Source organism: Ranitomeya variabilis, chromosome 4, assembly GCF_051348905.1.
Source record: "Ranitomeya variabilis isolate aRanVar5 chromosome 4, aRanVar5.hap1, whole genome shotgun sequence".
NCBI classification, from domain to species: domain Eukaryota; kingdom Metazoa; phylum Chordata; class Amphibia; order Anura; family Dendrobatidae; genus Ranitomeya; species Ranitomeya variabilis.
In genome coordinates this window covers 328,812,378-328,833,861 of record NC_135235.1, presented here as the reverse complement: position 1 = coordinate 328,833,861, position 21,484 = coordinate 328,812,378, and the positions used below count along the sequence as shown (strand labels likewise).

The 21,484-nt window shown below is 43.2% G+C and overlaps 1 protein-coding gene across 4 annotated transcripts in view; it reads right to left on the bottom strand.

The window, feature by feature from the left end:
• Nucleotides 1–1,014: 1,014 nt before the first annotated feature.
• NECTIN1 (nectin cell adhesion molecule 1) overlaps nt 1,015–21,484 on the bottom strand; it is a 405,552-nt gene continuing 385,082 nt past the window's right edge. For 2 of the 4 annotated variants that reach the window (XM_077250495.1, XM_077250496.1), the window contains exon 9: nt 1,015–2,598. In XM_077250495.1, coding sequence (XP_077106610.1) covers nt 2,380–2,598 — 219 coding nt within the window. In that variant the 3' untranslated portion in view covers nt 1,015–2,379. Of the gene's footprint in view, nt 2,599–19,727; nt 19,907–21,484 lie in introns of all 4 variants that reach the window. The other 2 variants (XM_077250500.1, XM_077250498.1) reach the window with 2 other exon arrangements.

The following is a 21,484-nucleotide window of genomic DNA, read 5'->3' as shown; positions in this document are numbered from 1 at the left end:
CTCTGACTGGAGGAAACAAGTGAAGAAGGATGCTGTGCCAGATACTGTGTGTTAAAGATACCTGTACTTGAGCTGTTCAGTAAAGACAAACTTGTTAAAACAAACCGGGTGTCTCCTATTAAATGTGTGGCTGTTCCTTGTTGTGTGATCGTGGAGACAGAGGAGGCCAGTGTCCAAAGTGTGAGTGAACTGCGCTGCACTTATAGCACATGAGAACTGGGACACCGTTTATTTGCAATATGCCAGGGCATCATAGAACAGCAGCTCAACCACAGCCACCATTTTGGGCATCTTACATTTTATTAGAACAAAGGCTAAAAAGTGCCCGCTAATGGGGATGCAATTCTATGAGGTATGATAAAAGGGCTTTCACATATTTTTCATTGTAGGTCTCCATTGATGTAGAACTCTGACAATGACTAGTGCATTTGAGGGGAGATAAAATCAATGATGTTGCAGATGTTGCACTTGTCATGTAGACACTAACTTGACTTCATGATAAATCTCTGGCATAGAGTAGGTTCACACAGCCGTTTTCTCCACATCCAAGCAAAATTGATTATTCTGATCAGACTTTGATCAGAGTTTGTTCACAGTTTGATCACAGTGGCATCAGTTTTTCTTGGACTTGGAAAGAAAAAAAGAAAAAAAGATTTTCCACCTTCTCCATTTTGTCAGTTCGAGATAATTCAGACCGATTTTTTCCCCCCGATGTATAGACTTGAATTGCTAATTTTGAACCAACACTTGGATCAAAATCTGATGTCTCCAATTTTTTCTGCAGATGACTTGGTCCAAGAAAAAATCTGACATGTGCACAGCCCCATATCATATCATAGATAGGATGGCTATTCATGAAGACCATAGGTAGCACTTGTCTGAGAAAACCGGTCCTGTACATGAGCCCATAATGCTATAACCTGAATGTTTGTTCATTATCACATGCACTCGTTTTTTCATTTTTTATAATCTCTTATGATTTTTATTATCTATAAATTACAGAGCCTCTTGTTTGATAAACCGTCTTTATTCTCTGACAACACATATATATGTACTGTATATAAATAAACAGCAATGGACTGATACACAGCCGACACCGTGCGCGCAGCATTTAGACAGACATATCAGCTTGCACATTAGCTTTCTCTGATAAAATTTAACATATTGTAAAAACCATTTTATTTAAGAAATATATGTGAAAAACTAGAGATTTGTAATTGCAAATCAACATTATATTGATTTAGTTTTGGGTTCTTTACCATCCTTTCTAATACATTGATCTCCTGTCACTCGCAGGCGGTGAGGGCACCACTACAACAACTGTTGGGTCAGTCTATGTGCGTAGGTGTTAGGCTTTGGCTCTTCATGGATTGGAATCTATGTATCTTCAGATCCAGTTCTTTGTAAGGGCTGTATGGTAGCCGAGGGGGTAGCACTTTAGCCTTGGGTCCTGAGTTCAAATCCCACTAAGGACAACACCTCCAAGGAGTTTGCATGTTCTCCCCGTGTTTGCGGAGGGGTTGCACCAGTTTCCTCCCACACTACAAAGTCATTTTGAATTTAGATTGTGAGCTCCAATGAGAACAACGATGACAATATCTGTAAAGCGCTGCAGAAATTAATGGCGCTATATAAGCAAGTAAAATATATGAATCAATATATGCATTGTTACTTCCTTTATTAAGAATTACAATAGTGCCAGTATATGATCTCTTATTGGATATATTGTGCTAAGTGATTTTTGTTCTGTCGTTTGTTGACATTGGCTTTCATTAAAAGCTTATGGTTGTTTTTAAAAGTTTATTTATACAAAAACTATCATTTTATTTCCTTCTTGGTCAACGTTTTGGCAGTAATCAATAAAAAGGGTTTTTTTGGCTAACATTTCTAAATTTGAGACAAATTGCTAAATTACCCCTTTTGACTCCTGTTGTCATTCAAGAGGAGAAGACGTAGAGGTGTCACCATATTTCGTCTCTAAATCTTATCTAGGTCCTAAATTGTTACTTTGACCAATCTGAATATGAGCTGAACCATTTGACCATTCTAAAGCGCATGTCCTTTGTGAAATGCATTTCCATGATTGACATAAAAAAGAAATGTTTTTGGAAAATCACGTGAATCTCTAATAAAATCTCTAACGTAAATTAGCCATACATCCGCATGTTGGTTATCGCCCCAGCAGGTAAGAATACCTAAGTTCATTCTCAGACATACTCAATAAAAATAAAAGGCAAGCCCGCCTCTGGCAGTTTACCACGACAGTGTGGTGTGTAAAGGGGGCAGGCTGTAAGAAGTGGTAGCATGTAGGAATATAGTTATACTATAATAGTACTGGGTCATCGGGCATGACGTGCAGGATCCTGCTGGTGGGCAGCCTCACACGTACTGCTCTTTAGGGCAGACATATGGCGCCCTGGAACCAGCCGGTGGGTAGCAGAAGGTAGATTCTGGAGCTTTTCTTGAGTCCTGTAAGAAGAATGAGAGGGGCACATAGCCGGGCTGTAATTGGTCTAAGTAATAATCCTCCTCGTGGGCACATCGAGTGTTCAGGAAGTCACGGGATTCAGGTATTTCTGGACAACGCTCTCTAAACATCTGTAAAAGAAAAACAAGATATGTTGATATACATGGAGGGCTCCCAAGTGTATTCCTGTGGTACAGGATGAAGTTTGGGGAGAATATTCCTTTGGTGAAATGTTGAATATGATGATGGTATATATTGCTGTCTTTCTATGGCTTCCCAGTGTATTCTGCATTTTGTAGTGTCATGGCCTACATCTGATTACAGATACTCTTGTATTAGCGGTTACTCTCCATATATGTAAACCAGTACAAACTAGTGTCTAACTGGTGATTATAGGGACCCAGCTGGTAATTTATGCTGCAGGCAAAATTACAGATACTATGTACAATATTTTTTTAGATCCCAGAAAAACTTTCATTTTTTAAAGTTGATAAATAAATGGTAAAGTTTCAGTGTGAAATGGTATTATAGGGTGTGCTGTATCCTCCAGCACAGTGAGCATTTGAGGACTATAGTGCATAGTAAGGGGCAAACTGGTATTTATGGAGAACAGGAAAAGGTGTGAAACCTTAAGTGCACTTTATGTTTTATAGCAGATGTGTGCCAGTATACCCAACCTGTTTTTACTTTATTTGTGCCAGTACAAACTGTGCAGGTATTACATGGTGAAGGTCCGTTATCACTGATAATGGATGTGAGTAGGGTTCATCAGTATCTTGCTTCTTTGTTGCCTCCATCACATGAAACAAAAGTGGTCATATAGAACTCATCACAGAGCAAAAGAGGCTGTACTTACTAATACTTGGTCATAGTCCTGTCTGCACCCTGCCATATAATGTTATTGGGAACATGTATTAATAAGCACAGCCTCTTTTGTTCTGTGATGTGTGTTTTTCAGTGAATTTCTTTTAATTTTATATTCGGGATACGCAAGACTATGAGGAGCCTTAGCGCGAGGTTGTAACCTTGCGTATTTTGGTCAAAAAATCAATAGCAACCAATTCTAGTCATATGTCAGGATGGGTTGTTGCTTAAAGAATCATAGCTTGAGACATTTGTCTCAACTGTCAGAGGAGCTGAATCGTGACCTGATCTGTTAATTCAGCCATAAAACAAGGCCGTAGCAAAACAAAAATATAGCTTGTCCTCAGCTAAGCGAGCAAAATAATCTATAATTTTACTCTTCTGTTCTCAGTCATTCTTCATATCCTGTGATAAACCTGTTAGGCTTACGTAACAGAACGGGTTTACAAATGAGCAAGGAGAGTGACTGAGCACAGAGGAGAAAAATCATAGATCATTCTGTTCACCCAGCTGAGAACTGTTTTTCTCATGCTACTGGAGCGGCCCCCAGATGCAGGACCGCGGGGTACTCGGATCCGGGTCTCTCGGTTCTGAGGATGTCACGGTGACCCGACCCGGTCCGTGGTCCTGCTAAGGGGCGCCCAATAAAAGGTGTAGGTGGTGATGTAGGTCGCAGTAAATAACGAGGACACAGGATTGCAGTCTCTTTACCTCTTTGCTGAAGGCTTCAGGATCCGCAATCCAGAGCACTGTTAACAGGGCTGGCTGAGACCGGCCGGTCCAAAGGCACATCCAGAGTTCCCTTTGCAGGTGGAAATCAGTGCCTACCTACTAGCGCCTGGGTGTTGTAGTACTTCCCTGCTGAGCACCACGGGATAGTCCTCACAACTGTCGTGTATGTTTCTGTTCTTTCTCTCCGTCCCCCAGATGATATGGATAGGACGCACCCGTATGACGGGGTAGGCCTGGAGTTATTTTATAGGGACCCAAGAGACGCCCCTCTCCCACAATTGCCTCCGTTGTCTTCATTAGGTGATTAAGGTGAGGCAGCCAACCTAAAATTAACTGCCCTGCCGTTGGTTTGAAGTAATGCGTAGAGCCCAATACTTCCTCGGCGTTCTGGCCACCGGCTACGCGCCTCAGTAGGATGTTGCCGATTTCGGGGCATGACTCCTACTGGTTCTATCGCCTTTGTGCTGTGATCTCGTTTCTCACTTCTCCACAATATACTTCGCTACGTGTCCTTTCTTAAGATGCCGCTGCAATGAAGTGCAGGCGCGGCTCCATAAAGATCTGTCCTTTCGCTAGGCCTCTGTCAGGATCCCACCCCTGACAGGGACCCCCCTGAATCCTCCCAAGCAACGCTCTTCTCTCACTAGATGTTACCTGGGCAAAACCCAGTCAGCTTCTCCCTAACTTCCTATCCAACCCCCAGTTTTACCAGAGTGTGAGGAGTGGCCTAATACATAGAACCCTTTGCTCCCCCTGGTGGCCGGAGTGTGAAGTGTAATGTGTGACTGTGATACCTGGTCAGGTGAACTGCTTTAGTGCCATCAGACGTACCAACACTCCCCTTAGCGGCGGAGCGTCAGTACTGCAACGACCAGGACTCTGGGGCGCTGCACTACAATCCTGCTTCATGACTGAGTGAGCAGATCAGGTCACAATGTTGTTCCTCTGACAGCTGAGACACGTCTCAAGCTGTGATTCTTCAGGTGGCAAGCCGTCTTGACATGTGACTAGGACAGATTTCAGCTTGGCATATGTGACAGCCACCATTTTTATAACATTCTCAGAGAGCCCCTTAGTTAAATGAAGCCAGTTAAGCATTATCCTGTACAAGTCCCAAAAGGGAAACTGTGGTCTGTTTATTGTGTATAATTGTTGTATTGATATAATGGTCACTTACTTAATTGATAAATTATTTTACATGTGATGCATTTTTTTGATAATTAATATGACCTGGTAATTAAGTGGAATAAATTGGTTATTTTAATTTTGTTGTTTAACTTGTGCTAGAAAAGACCTTTGTGGGGTGATATATGGAACAGTAAAATGTTTTGACATAAATATAGAAAATAAACAGATTGGAAATGCTGGCAAAGCTATCTACCGCTGTTCATGTAAGGACTGAATGGAAATGAGACACTTGACTGTTGCCTCTGTCCCCTACAGGATGCTGCTGTCTGAAACTCTTTTTTAACTTTACCAATAGGATGTTGATAATGAATGCTTATGAAATACGTTTGTACCATTAGCAGACATTTACCGGTACTTATTTGACACTCATGTGAACACCTGTAATCATTTATTACTATGGCGTAACTGAGCTATATAGACCAGTCTAATGTTATAACTTATGATTAGAAAATGAAGGATACATAGTCATTTTATTAAGTATTTGCTTGTTTCATTGACTTTTCAGGAATTAAATATAGGTAGATTTATGTGTATCTTGTAAAAGTAAAATGTTAACTACAGGATTCGAGTGAAAACTAAAAGACACAATTAGTGGCATTTAGAATTTTTCAAAAAATGTTGATCCAAAAGATTATTGTTTGAATTTCAAATATAATCTAAAATCAGTCAACTACCATAAAAGTACTGCTACAAATACGGAAATAATGTCTTAAAAAGGTGAAGAACACTAAAGTGTCCAATGTAAAATTACCTGAGTGTTACAATGGCACAGAAGAGAGTTTGATAGTATTAATACATTTCATTTATGAAGGGGCAACAACTGCCAGCTATGACACAATAGAGCATTTTGCATAAATATCTCCACCATTACTTATGGCACAGTGTCGTGAGAGTAAACGCCTATCGGTAACACAACATAGACCTAATAAAGCTCTGTTCACATCAGGTTGGAACCTGCCATATAGCCTGAAGTATACCTTTGATTGAAAGCTCCGATGTATGGCAATATGAAGGCGAACAGTGGCATATATCGGCCTTTGACTCTCATTGTAAAGAATAAATTAGCATACAGTATACCTTTTTTTTTTGTAGAACACCTCTGCATAGAAAAGAACTGTCAACTACTCTTCTCTACACAGTAAAAAAAAAACCTGTCTTCTTGGGTGACTGAGGCCAAAAGGAAAGTCTTTTGACCTCTGTCAGACAAATGGAGCCTCATGGATTAGAGATTAATGAATATAAAATTCTATTCAAATTTTGCAAAAATTAGCATTTGCCAAAATGTTGATTTTTTGTAATTTGATACTGCACAGATTCGGCAAAATGAAAGGAGCTAGCCACCATTTTTCTTAACCATAAAAGGCCTTCAAAAGGTTAAAAAAATGAAAGAAAACATTATGCTCACCTTATTGCTCACGTCTACGGCCCCTCCATTACCCCTAAGTGCTGAAATCCCAGACCTTTCATTCTGGGCTAGGTCTTCTGATTTTGATGAATGTCCATGCGCACACAAGGTCATGGTGCACGTTGTGGCATCATGATGTCGTAACCTTTTGCACTCTTGCTCATACCACTCCTGGGCCTCATCAGATCAGGAATTTTTGGCATAGCATGAAGAGGTCCAAGATTTTAGTGCTTATGGTGGAGATAAGAAGATGAGACAAGGACTGGATGGGTGACAGTGAGGATCAGTGATAGTGAGGATCGTAGGGACCCGAGTAGAGATGGAAGAACCTGAACAGTAAAGTTCCATGTCCATACCAAACACCTACTGTTCAGGCATGGATACCGAACATGGACTTCACCAGGAACCAGTAACATCGCTTCTGATTGGCGGTAAAATCATCACCGCCAGGAAGACAGCCACGCTTCCCATGGTGTCAAAAGGTAATCGAAGGTATAAAGTTTACCTCCGTCACTGGTGTCACCTGATGGGCCTATTTCTCCCATCAGCCGACGTCTGCTGCCACTAATAACAGTGAGAGCAGGAGCAGTTGATAGGAGTATTCATCAGCCAGATTCTGCATTGTAAATAAATAATAAAAAAAAACGGTGTGGGTTCCCCTGTATTTTTAGCAACTAGCCAGGCAACACTCACAGCTGGGGGCTGCAACCCTCAGCTTTGCCCAGCCCTTCCCACTTGTCTTGTAGCGGTGGAGAGTGGTGTTCATATTTGTGGGATTGATGTCACCTTTGTATAGTGTGGTGACATCAAGACCACGGACTGATAATGGAGAGGCGTCTATAAGACGAATGCGAATGGGTTACGAGTAGAGATGAGCGGTGTTCGAGTCGAACTGTTCGCCAATTTGAAATTTGAGCTGTTTTGGGCGGTGTTCGAGTCATTCGACGAACCCGAACAATTTGCTTAAAATTCGGCTGTTCGAGTTTCTGTTCGATAACTGTTCGTTCACCAAAAGCCTAGCTTGATTTGCACATTAAAACTGTTTCTCATTGTTAATGGACTGTTTCAGTGTGTAGTGAACGGGGGGGCGGGGGATAGATCTGTGCTGAAATAATGCCGATCGCCATTTTTTTTTCTTTCCCGCGTTTACAGAGGGGCGGTGCAGTCTCTCAGCCTATCAGGAGTGCACACAGCAATGTGCATGTGATGCAGACAAGCAAGGGCATGTGTTATTGGCTGTGTATGTCACATGTCACTCCTTGCCCAATGAGAACCAGCCATTTGCCCCGTCGTTACCATTTCCTCACTGCTTGAACTTTATGTTAACCCCCAGTCCGCCAGTCCATGAGGTCAGCAGAGGAGGTGGAGGAGGATGCTAGTGACGAGTATGACGACGAGGTAATGGTGCGCCTTCCTGGACAGAGATGGAGTACTGGAAGCACGTCAGCAACTGCATCCTCAACCCCAATTGTGCCTCAGACCAGAAGTCGTGGTGGCTCTTCAGGTCACACGGGCTCTAAGCCTTGCATAGCCTGGGCATTTTTTGACATCGCAAAGGATGACCCAACTCATGTTGTCTGTAAGATTTGTCAACAAAATCTCAGTAGAGGCCAAAAAATCACTAGCTTGAGTACTTCATGCATGAACCGTCACATGGATATGAGGCATAAGTTGCAGTGTGAAGCTCACTGTGCTACAATGTGGCCTAGTGGGCCGGGTCAACCACCGTCTGCCCCATCAAGTGTATCCGCATCCTCTTCATCCTCTGTGACTGTGGGGACAGCAGTCGCACATGGTTTTAGAAGTAGACCTTCCACCTCTTTACCCGCAACAGCCAGTGTGATTGGCAGGTCGTCAGGACATTTGCAAGTGGAAACACCTGCTGGTGTTGAGCGCTCTCTGACATCGACACCACATTTTGATCAAGGCAACATAACATCTCCGCCTGCACCTTCCTCACAGAGCAGCAGTTTGCCAGGGACACACTACTCAACTCTGTCTAAGCACGGCAGCCAGCCCTCAGTCCCTCAGATGTGGACAAGTAAAAGACCATTTTCTTCTAGCCATGACAAAGCTAAGAGGTTGAATTTCTCCATCTGCAAGCTTTTGGCTACAGAAATGCTGCCTTTCCGCCTGGTGGACACAGAGGATTTATGAGACCTTATGTCTGTTGCAGTGCCCCAGTACCAGATGCCCAGTCGCCACTACTTCTCAAAGAAAGCTGTGCCTGCGCTACACCAGCATGTCGCACACAACATCACCGCTTCCTTGAGAAACTTTGTGTGTGACAGGGTGCATTTCACCACAGACACTTGGATGAGTACACATGGACAGGGGCGTTACATGTTGGTGACTTGGCACTGGGTAACTACGGCGACATCAGGAGAAGGGGCTGCTGTCCAAGTCTTGCCGTCCCCACGAGTTGCTCATCGATCCTCTGTATCTAGAAGTTCCTCCACTGCTTCTGCCTCCTCAACCTCCTCTCGGTCCTCCACCTGCACCCAAAGCCTGTCTGGTAATGCCACCCGCGTCGTAACTGCGCAGAAGGAGTCCTGCACACCTCCTCACTATGCTGTCACCAGGGCTCAATGGCATCAGGCAGTGTTTACATTGAAATGTCTGGGAAATGTGAGTCACACAGCTGAGGAGTTGTGGTCAGCTCTGGAGACCGAGTTCCATCAATGGTTGTCTCCACCCAACCTGCAGCCAGGGAAGGCCGTGTGCAGCAATGCTGCAAACCTGGGTGCGGCCCTTCGCTGGGGCAATGTCACACACGTGCCTTGTATGGCTCACGTTTTGAACCTGGTTGTCCAGCAATTTTTATCCCACTATCCCGGACTAGATGGGCTTCTGCAGAGGGCACGGTCGCTGTGTGCTCACTTCCGCCGTTGGCATCCTGCAGCTCGACGACTTGCATCTCTACAGAAGTCGTTGGGCCTGCCTGTTTACCGGCTGAAATGTGATGTGCCCACATGGTGGAATTCAACTCTGCACATGTTGCAGCGACTGTGGCAGCACCGACGAGCCCTGGTGCAATACGTTATGACGTATAGCCTGGGCCAACGAGATCAAGAGGTGGGGCAAATAACGCTGCAGGAGTGGTCTCAGATCAGGGACCTATGCACCCTTCTGCACAGTTTTGAAATAGCAATGAAGATGTTTAGTGCTGATGATGCCATTATCAGCATGACCATTCCGGTGATTTACATGCTGGAGCACACCTTACACAGTGTTCGGAGTCAGGTTGTGGAACAAGAGGAGGAGGAGGAGGAACAGGAGGAGTCGTATGTGGAAGGGATCATATCTCCAAGGTTGAGAAGGTTGGCAGCACCAAGGCAGCTGGCATTGGAGGCTGGGGAAGAGGGATTACCGAGGGTGCATGGTAGCAGCCAAACTTTTGAGGAAGGTGCAGGAGGCGAGGAAGAAGTGGAGGACGAACTGGGGCTGGGCATGGAAGACTCATCAGATGAGGGAGACCTTGATCAAATTTCTGTTGTGCGATGTTGGGGGGAGAGGGCAGACGATGGAAGCATGATTCTCACCTCGCCACCACCAAGACAACAAGGACCTGGTCCTCCTGGATGCGCAAGACACATGAGTGCCTTCTTGCTGCACTACCTGCAACATGACCCTCGGATTGTCAGAATCCGAAGTAATGCCAACTACTGGGTTGCCACACTCTTAGATCCCCGGTACAAAAGCAAATTTGGCGAAATTATTCCTGCCATAGAAAGGGATTCACGCATGCAGGAGTATCAGCAGAGACTGTTACAGAATCTAACATCTGCTTTTCCACAAAACACAAGTGGTGCACGTAGTGAATCTCTGAGTTCTAACTTGCCAACCGTGGGACTATCGAGTCATCACTCAAACCGTAACAGTAACATCGTATCTGGTGGTAACAGCAATTTTTTCCAATCGTTTCAAGATTTTTTTAGACCGTCCTTTGCAAGGCCACAGGAGACAAGAAGTCTGACGCACAGCCAACGCCTAGAGAGGATGGTACAAGAGTATCTCCAAGTTAACATCGATGCCATGACTGTGGAACTGGATCCTTGCTTATTTTGGGCTTCCAATCTTGAAAAATGGCCTGAGCTCGCCACTCACGCCTTGGAGATCTTGTGGTGCCCCGCAGCCAGCGTTCTCTCTGAACGTGTGTTCAACGCTGCTGGTGATGTGCTGACAGATAAGCGCACGCGGCTGTCCAGTGACAATGTAGACAGACTAACGTCATCAAGATGAACAAATCCTGGATCCGCAAGGACTTTTCTACCCCTGTGTCATCTTGGGGAGACTAAAAGCTTGATGATTTTTGAAAATCACCTCACCAACCGTTTGAAAAAACTCTGGCGAAATTGATGCCACTTAAGTGGTGTCTGTGGCCGAATTTTTGGAAAAAATGGAGACTCTTTGATTTAGTCTCCTTGCTGAGTTTTACATGACGTTGCCATCGTCAATTCCAGGTGAGTGGGGTCGTCTGCAGAGTTGTTTACTCATACTATGGCCTGGGATTCAGAGGTCTGCTCCAAAGCTTCAGTGTCTGCTAGTCAGCAGAGTAGCCCAGCCACCCACCGCCTGTTTGCCTAAGTACTATTTTTAACAGCATCTAGCCCTGGAAATCCTTTTGGGCCTAGTAGAATTTAGTGCTACTCAGCAACGTACCCCACCCATGAAGCAAGCTACACCGCCTGTTTACCTAACTACTATTTTGTAACGGCATCTAGCCCAGGAAATCCTTTTGGGCCTAGTAGAATTTGGTGCAACTCAGCAGCGTACCCCACCCATGAAGCAAGCTACACCACCTGTTTACCTAACTACTATTTTGTAACGGCATCTAGCCCAGGAAATCCTTTTGGGCCTAGTAGAATTTAGTGCTACTCAGCAGCGTACCCCACCCATAAAGCAAGCTACACCACCTGTTTATCTAACTACTATTTTGTAACGGCATCTGTTGTGAATTCTGCTTTTGGGCTCCCTCCGGTGGTTGTAGGTGGTAATGCAGTTGCCCCTGAGTTGCAGCCCTGGTCAGGTGTATCTGCTGATTGCAGTTCTGACTGGTGTATTTAGGCGTGCAGGATTCATTTGTCCTTGCCAGTTGTCAATTGTTCTTGGGAGGTTATGGACCTCTGCCTGGTTCCTCCTGCCTTTCTGCCAAATCAGCAAAGATAAGTGTCTGTTTTTTTTTTCCTGTGGCACACATGCAGTGTGCTTCACAATTCAGTGCTATTCTTTGTGTTTTCTTGTCCAGCTTTGATTGTGTCAGTATTTTCTCAGTCTTGTTGGATTCTCTGGAGTGGCAGATATACATTCCATGTATTTAGTTAGATTGTGGAACTTTTTGCATTATCTGCTGTGGATATTTTTGGAAGGGTTTTAATACTGACCGCCTAGTAATCTGTCCTATCCTTTCCTATTTAGCTAGAGTGGCCTCTTTTGCTAAATCCTGTTTCTACCTGCGTGTGTCTATTCTTCTCCTACTCACAGTCATTATTCGTGGGGGCTGCCTATCCTTTGGGGGTCTGCTCTGAGGCAAGGTAGCATTCCTATTTCCCTCTATAGGGGTATTTAGTCCTCCGGCTGTGTCGAGGTGTCTAGGTTCGTGTTAGGCACACCCCACGGCTACTTCTAGTTGCGGTGTTAGTTCAGGATTGTGGTCAGTACAGGTTCCACCAACTCCAGAGAAAGTTTCATGCGGCTCCAAGGTCACCGGATCATAACAGGCATCTAGCCCTGGAAATCCTTTTGGGCCTAGTAGAATTTAGTGCTACTCAGCAGCGTACCCCACCCATGAAGCAAGCAACACCGCCTGTTTACCTAACTACTATTTTGTAATGGCATCTAGCCCAGGAAATCCTTTTGGGCCTAGTAGAATTTGGTGCAACTCAGCAGCGTACCCCACCCATGAAGCAAGCTACACCACCTGTTTACCAAACTACTATTTTGTAACGGCATCTAGCCCAGGAAATCCTTTTGGGCCTAGTAGAATTTGGTGCAACTCAGCAGCGTACCCCACCCATGAAGCAAGCTACACCACCTGTTTACCTAACTACTATTTTGTAACGGCATCTAGCCCAGGAAATCCTTTTGGGCCTAGTAGAATTTAGTGCTACTCAGCAGCGTACCCCACCCATGAAGCAAGCTACATTGCCTGTTGATCTAATTACTAATTTTTAACTGATCTAGCCCAGGAAATCGTTTTGTACCTAATAGCATTTTGTGCTACTCAGCAGAGTACCCCACCTATGAAGCAAGCTACACCGCCTGTTTACCTAACTACTATTTATTAATGGCATTTGGCCAAGGAAATCCTTTTGGGCCTAGTAGCAATTTCTGCTACTCAGCAGAGTACCCCACCCATGAAGCAAGCTACACCGCCTTCTTTCTTTCTCAATCTAACCCCTCGGCTCTGGGGTGTCCACTCTCCCTTCAGCTCTCTCCTTCTCACAGGTGGACTACCGCGTGTTTTCACACTGTGGCGAATCTTTTGGGCCCAGGCATAAGAAGTCATCGAGGTAATGGATAATATGTACCGCCTTACAAACGTCCATGACGACACATTCGAGGAAGCAACTAAACGCCTCAAATAGTGAGCAGGATATGGAGCACCCCATGGGCAAACAGCAATCTATGTAGTATGCTCCTTCACAGAAGCAGCCCAATGGGAGGACACTATTCGGAGGCACATGTAGTAACCGGAACGCCCCCTCAATGTCTGTTTTGGCCACAAGGGTGCCCCTTCCCAACTTCTTGACCCACCTGATTGCCTCATCAAAGGAGGTACAGTACATAGTACTGTACTTGGTTCCGCGTCGATGTTGTCATTTACTGACCTGCCCCTTGGATATGACAAATGGTGGATTAGTCTGAATGTATTGGGTTCATGTTTTGGCACAACTCCCAACGGGGGTTCCACTATGTCGTCTAAGGAAAGTGTTCTGAATGGACCCGCCGCCATTCTACCTAAAGATATATATATATTTTTTTTGTCAAGACGTCTTCGTGTTGGTAGAGTGAGTTTAGATTTTTACTCCAGTCTTTCTTAACTTTAGAAGGACATGACATGCCTATATCTGTGTCTCTTCCTCCTTTTACTCCTCCACCTCTTTTGTTTTCGCATGACTGTGTAGTTGTGACTTTTCCATGTTTTTGTTGTGTCTTCTGAGCAGTTTGTCAGCTTTTGGACACCTTTTAAGGTGTTTTCTATGTGTTTTCCATGTGTTTGTATGTGTTTGTGTTTGCCTGCCATTGGTTTCAATGGGGTTCGACAGTGTTCGTCGAACAGTTCGGCGAACATCTCCCTGTTCGACAAACCGAACCGAAACCGAACACTAGGGAGGTGGCTCATCTCTAGTTACGAGTTTGTGTTCAGGTCCGGGTACTATTTTGGTACCCGAACCTGAACATTTTGTAACTGTTCGGCCTAACCTGCCAGACCTGAACATCCAGGAGTCCGCCCATCTCTAGACCTAAGAGGTGAGTGGTAAGGTGAGTAAAAGACAATGGTAAAAACATGGACTGGCCTATTGTATGTAATAGACTAGAATAAATAATCTATGCTGTAACTCCGGATCATTATGAAGAAATTAAAGCAAATACTCGTTTTTATGTAGATCATGTTGTAAATGTATGTTGCTGTATATATTTAGTTATTAACCCCTTCCTGACGTCGGACGGGATAGTACGTCCGACGTCAGGTCCCCTGCTTTGATGCAGGGCTCCGCGGTGAGCCCGCATCAAAGCCGGGACATGTCAGCTGTTTTGAACGGCTGACATGTGCCCGCAATAGCGGCGGGTGAAATCGCGATTCACCCGCCGCTATTAACTAGTTAAATGCTGCTGTCAAACGCAGACAGCGGCATTTAACTACCGCCTCCGGCCGGGCGGCCGGAAATGACGTCATCGCCGACCCCCGTCACATGATCGGGGGTCGGCGATGCTTCAGTAATGTAACCATAGAGGTCCTTGAGACCTCTATGGTTACTGATCGCCGGTAGCTGTGAGCGCCACCCTGTGGTCGGCGCTCACAGCACACCAGATTTTCTGCTGCATAGCAGCGATCTGATGATCGCTGTTATGTAGCAGAGGCGATCGAGTTGTGCCTGCTTCTAGCCTCCCATGGATGCTATTGAAGCATGGCAAAAGTAAAAAAAAAAAGTAAAAAAAAATGTGAAAAAAATAAACAAAACATAAAAGTTTAAATCACCCCCCTTTCGCCCCAATCAAAATAAATCAATAAAAAAAAATCAAACCTACACATATTTGGTATTGCCGCGTTCAGAATCGCCCGATCTAGCAATAAAAAAAAAGCATTAACCTGATCGCTAAACGGCGTAATGAGAAAAAAATCCGAAACGCCAGAATTAAGGTTTTTTTTGGTCGCCGCGACATTGCATTAAAATGCAATAACGGGCGATAAAAAGAACCTATCTACACCGAAATGGTATCATTAAAAACGCCAGCTCGGCACGCAAAAAATAAGCCCTCAACCAACCCCAGATCATGAAAAATGGAGACGCTACGAGTATCGGAAAATGGTACAATTTTTTTTTTTTTGTTTTAGCAAAGTTTGGAATTTTTTTTCACCACTTAGGTAAAAAATAACCTAGCCATGTTAGGTGTCTATGAACTCGTAATGACCTGGAGAATCATAATGGCAGGTCAGTTTTAGCATTTAGTGAACCTAGCAAAAAAGCCAAGCAAAAAACAAGTGTGGGATTGCACTTTTTTTGCAATTTGACCGCACTTTGAATTTTTTTCCCGTTTTCTAGTACACGACATGGTAAAACCAATGATGTCGTTCAAAAGTAAAACTCGTCCCGCAAAGGGCTTATTTTTTGCGGGACGAGTTGTACTTTTGAACGACATCATTGGTTTTACCATGATAAGCCCTCACATGGCCAAATTGACGGAAAAATAAAAAAGTTATGGCTCTGGGAAGGAGGGGAGTGAAAAATGAATACGGAAAAACGGAAAATCCCACGGTCATGAAGGGGTTGAAGGGAACCTGTCACCCCCCCAGGCGTTTGTAACTAAAAGAGCCACTTGTGCAGCACTAATGCTGCATTCTGACAAGGTGGCTCTTTTAGTTCTGGTCCCTGGCACTGCTGAAAAAATTGTTTTGGAAATTTGTCCCTCATACCGTGAAATCGCCACTGGGGCAGGTCTTTCCCCCCTAATCCAGAAACACCCCAGCCGTCACTCATGGCCTCTGCACGCCGGTTGCCACCTCCTCTTCCTTCATTAGCGTCCCCGGCGCCTGCGCTGTAAGTTCAAAGGGCAGAGCAACTGCGCATGCCCGAAAAAAAAAAAAACTGTTCCGGGGGCGCTAATGAAGGAAGAGGAGGTGGCAACCGGCGCGCAGAGGCCATGATTGATGGCTGTGGTGCGTCTGGATTAGGGGGGAAAGACCTGCCCCCATGGTGATTTCACGGTATGAGGGGCAAATTTCAAAAACGATTCTTTCAGCAGTGTCAGCGACCCGAACTAAAAGAGCCACCTTGTCAGAATGCAGCATTAGTGCTGCACAAGGTGACTCTTTTAGTTACAAACACCTGGGGGGGTGACAGGTTCCCTTTAATGCTGCAAGTGAGTGAATCAAATAGTATAAAAAGGTCATCGGTCAACTTTTTTCTCCAATTATTCTCTACCAAGAATCAAAATAAAAGAATCACAACACCCTAAGGCCTCTTTCACACTTCCATTTTTTACGATCAGTCACAATCCGTCAAAATGTTGAAAAGACGGATCCTGTGCAGATCGTAAAAAAACGGATACACTGGGTTAGTTTTTTTGATGGATCCATTGGGGCTATGTGCACACGTTGTGTATGCGTCTTTGCCACGTTTGTCCAGTGCAAAAACGCATACACAACACAACCCATGTTAAAAATAATAAAAAAAATAAAAAATTGTGATATTCTTACCTTCCGGCTTCCCCCACAGCCTTCCCGTGGCCCCCGCAGCCTTCCCGATGCTCGCGATGCTGCCGGCAGCTCCCGTTCCCAGTAATGCCATGCGAGACAATGACCTGTGATGACGTAGTGGTCTCGGGAGACCGCTACGTCATCAGGTCATTTCGCAAGGCATCACTGGGAATGGGAGCTGCCGGCAGCATCGCGAACCTCGGGAAGGCTGCGGGGGCCGCGGGAAGGCTGTGGGGGAAGCCGGAAGGTAAGAATATCACAATTTTTAATTTTTTTTAATTATTTTTAACATTATATCTTTTTACTATTGATGCTGCATAGGCAAAGAGAGAGAGAGATGGGAAATTCTTCCGTGCATGCTCAGTTTCAAAAGACAGCATCCGTCGCTAGATTCCTGCTTTTGACAGTCAGCGACAGATTCTGCGCCCATAGGCTTCCATTATAGCCAACGACGGACAACGCAGGATCTGTTGCTGAGTGATTTTCCGACGTACACAAAAAACGTTCCTCTGTGCGTTGTCTCCGCCCGACAGACAGCAATTTTGCAATGGATCCAGTGCACTACGGATGAAGCGTAACCCCATCCGTCACAATCCGTTGCTAATACAAGTCTATGAGAAAAAAACAGATCCAGCAGAAACATTTGCTGGATCCGTTTTTTTCACAAAACGATGCATTGTGACGGAAAAAGAAAGACGGAAGTGTGAAAGAGGCCTAACAAATAAACAAAAACCCTGTTCGTTTTAGAATGGTTATAGTTTTAGCAATGCCAGTTGAGAGCCCACAGGTGATAAAAGGTGTTTCACTTTTGTTGCTGCTTGCTAATGACATTTTAGCACTACTGTGTGAGCTGTCAAAGATCCAACACTATAAATTGAGCAAATCCAGTGAATTTTTCAAGAGGAAGACGCTTCAGGAAACACCAGGTTTTTTTCCCTGAAGCGTCTTTTTTAGCGGTTTTCTTTTCTTCTCCTAAGCGCTTTTATGAAATTGTGGTTTTAGCATTTTTTCAGCATTTTTTTATACATCTTTTTACTGACATGCAGTTGTTTGTTTTAATGTTGTTAAACAGTGAAGAAAGTGCCAGCATTTTATGAAGGAAAACTCTCATAAAGATGCCCGTGAATCTTTCAGAGCCTCTTTTGAGCCTTCCAATTGACTACTATTTTAAAACATAGGATTTCTTCGGAGCAGAAAACATAAGAACATCAAGACATTTTTTATTAGAAATACATAAGTTTCTTCTTTTGAGCATTTATTTAGCGCTTTTTTAAGCGGTTTTTTGAGTGAAATCCACCTGTGAAAGAACGCTGTGTGCACATACACTACTGACATCACTGACCACACAGATACCTATCTACAACAGCTACCGTATAAAAGGCAAAATTGGTCAATTAGAAAAGTTGGTTAATTAGTAAAATTTAAAATGCAGTTTTTTTCTTAAATGGTTGAAAAAATAATTGTGGAGCTTTACCAAGATACAAGAATTTGTACATGTTACTATGTACTGATATAAATCTTGACCATCATAGATGCAGGAGAGGTCAAATAAATTGTTCTAATACACAAAAAATCATTAAAGGTCATTTATGACCCCTTGAATATGTCAGAAGGTGAAGGTTAGAAAAAAAACCCAAAAAGAAGGCTCAAAGCCCATAACTGTAATGGGCATAACTAACTATTTAAACTGAGAAGCATTTCTTATAATTGAAGTACAACTACATATGGGGTATTGCCACTTTCCGTAAAAATTGTATAACAAATTATGGGGTCCAATTATTCCTATTACCCCTCATATAAATTATACATTTGGTGCCCAAACAGTATTTTAGTCGAAAAAATGTAATTTTTTGTTTTCTGATCTAATGTTATAACATTTCTTGAATCACCTGTATATTTAAATTACTCAATAGACCATTAGATTAATTTATTTCTTGGTCTAGTTTCCAAAATAGGTTCACTTGTGTTTTTTTTTGTCTGTTTTAGTACAGTTACTAAAAAGTTAAAGATCGGTTTTGTGACAATGTAACTACTCTATTAATGCATATGTCAGAAGACAATCCTCTGTCATATGCATCAATAGACTGGGAATTGCAGTTTCACATCACATCAGCAACAGGTAAGAAACGACAAATCGCAGCCCCTTTATACAATACCAACCTATAGTACATCCTCTGTGCCCAGTCATGCAGTATATCCTATCAGCTGCACTATACAGAGCTAAGTCCTGTAGTGTATTGCTCCTTTAAGCCCCATTCTGCAGTGTATCTCTCCTTTCAGCCCCATTCTGCAGCGTATCTTTCATTTCAGCCCCATTCTGCAGTGTATCTCTCCTTTCAGCCCCATTCTGCCGTGTATCTTTTATTTCAGCCCCATTCTGCAGTGTATCTCTCCTTTCAGCCCCATTCTGCAGTGTATCTTTCATTTCAGTCCCATTCTGCAGTGTATCTCTCCTTTCAGTCCTCTTCACAGAGCCCTATCTTGTAGTAAATACTCTCAGCCCCTCTATACAGAGCCCTATCCTGCATTACATAGCTTCCTAGCTTCCTAATTACCAGTGCACAGGAACACTGCTGTTTCTTCGTATGAGCTCTGCACTGTAATAGGGAAGGCTTTACCCCATTCTGTGAAGACATCCCTCACAACAGAAGCTCTGTTCTACACAAAGCACAGCTATACTGGCAGGATGCCAACTGAGAGACAAACTACACTGTCTGTGAATGATCGACCAGAGCCCGTGAAATTATAAGATGCTCCAATGGCAACTGAAGTGTACATAGAGCCTGGCCTACTTAAGGTTCATAATATGCTGAAAACAGAACAGATGTACAAATTGGTTATACTGGTACAAATTATATCTGTGTATATTATTATAAGACAACATTGTAATTTTGGGAATAACTCTTCTTCAGAAATAATTGCATAATGCCACTAATGGTCTAAACTACTTCTAACTAACAGAAATTAAAATGCTATGTAAGTCATGCTTAGAAGGAGACATGCTTGTAGGCTGCGGCATGCAGGGCATGATTCATAGTTGCAGGGAAACAAACTAGTGGGTGGTAGGTAAGTTGGAAAAAAAGGTAATGATGTTTCACAGTGATGTGCTGATCAATACTGTTTGACGAGGAGCACAGGGAACAGAGTACCTTGAGGCCAGGCTGAGGGAAAGGCTAGGTTGCATGCTTTAGCGTAAGTGAGGCTGGATAGTTGCATACTCGACAAGATCTCCGCTGGCGTGGATGGAGCTCCCAGGGGTGGGAGGTGACGCCAGGACAGATGTGTCCAGCTCAGCATACTGGACATCTATGTCTGTGGGACCAGAACTCTGCAGATCAGAGCACCAGAAAGTGAGACATTGGGACTAGTAAAGGTCAATTGCAAGGAGAAGGAGGGAGGTAAGGAAGGCAAGGAAGTGTGCACATGGCGGGAATAGGGAGAGAAAGGATTAAGGCTGGAGAAACAAGAAAGAATAATAAAGAAAAACAGAAAAAACAAAGGCAGGAAAAAGTAATTTAACACAAAAATTGTCAGCAGCAGTAAACCATCTGAGGCCTAACCACATTTTATTCTTTTTTGTTATAAAAGTAACTTTGTTTTATTGTTTCAAAGTTGCAATAAACTGAATATATATATGAGGACCATACACCTGTGATCCGCCACTTCATTCTTACTGTAAAAAAATCAATGTTAATTAAAACCACATTTCTATTTAGCCGAGTTTTCACTGTAAACAAGCGTGAATAATGCAATAGTACAATATAAGCAAAACAGTGGAAAAAAATTCTCCTGGGATTATATCATCATAACAATCTATTTTGTCATCATCACGTTGGTAGACCTTTCAAAACGTTTTACATTTTATAAGATTTTTTACAGAGCATATGCCTAAATTCTTCATATGCTGTGTAAATCCTTCAGGTTTCTTTCTGTTAAAGGAATTCCTCCCCAATTTTCTCCTTTTATGTCCAATTTTGTCTAATATTAGAATTAAATCTGATTAATACATTAGAGTAATATAAAGAAATCTTCTCTGAGTCTCAGAAGCCCAAGCCCCCTCTCAATGTCCTTTGTTTGGCAGTCAGACAACTGGCTGCAGCAGAAGTTTCCTTCCTGTAGTTGGACAAAAGACCAATCATCCCCATCTTCTATAAGAATGCAGGGCTTCAGGTAGCCACCAGTCTGAGATGGAAATAATCAGCAGAAGAATACATTTCTGTGATATTATCTAACACTATAAAAAGAATTAAAGAAATTGGCTGGATTACAGTTCCCATCTATACACTATTCCATGGTCTGGGGTACATTTCCTGTGATCTATAAAACTGCAAAAGAACGTGAAAAATTCTGCAGTCTTAAATTTGTCAGCCATACAGTTTCATGTGTTCTTTGGTACATTTCTGTGATATCTAACACTACAAAAAAAAATTAACAAAATTAGCTGAATTACATTTCCCACCCATACACCATTCTATGGTCTGGGGTAAATTTCTGTGATATTATCTAACACTATAAAAAAGCGTTAATAATTTGACGGGATTGCAGTTCTCATCCATACACTATTCCGTGGTCTTGGGTACATTTTCTGTGATCTATAAAACTGAAATAAGCATTAATAAATGATACAGTCTCAAATTTCTCAGCCATACAGTTTCACATGTTCTTTGATACATTTACATGATATCTAACGCAGTACTTTGTGCAAAGCCTTTAAGTGTAGTAGTACTGCAAATATATCTTTAAAATATTTGAACGAGGCCTGCCAGTTGTTACCTTTCAGGGTTCTATGGATGAACCTACTTATAAATTTTGTCTGGCTTTGCATTTTCTTAAGAGCCTTTATAAGTATATAAGTACATAAAGCACACTTTTAAAATACAGTGCCTTGCAAAAGTATTTGGCTCCC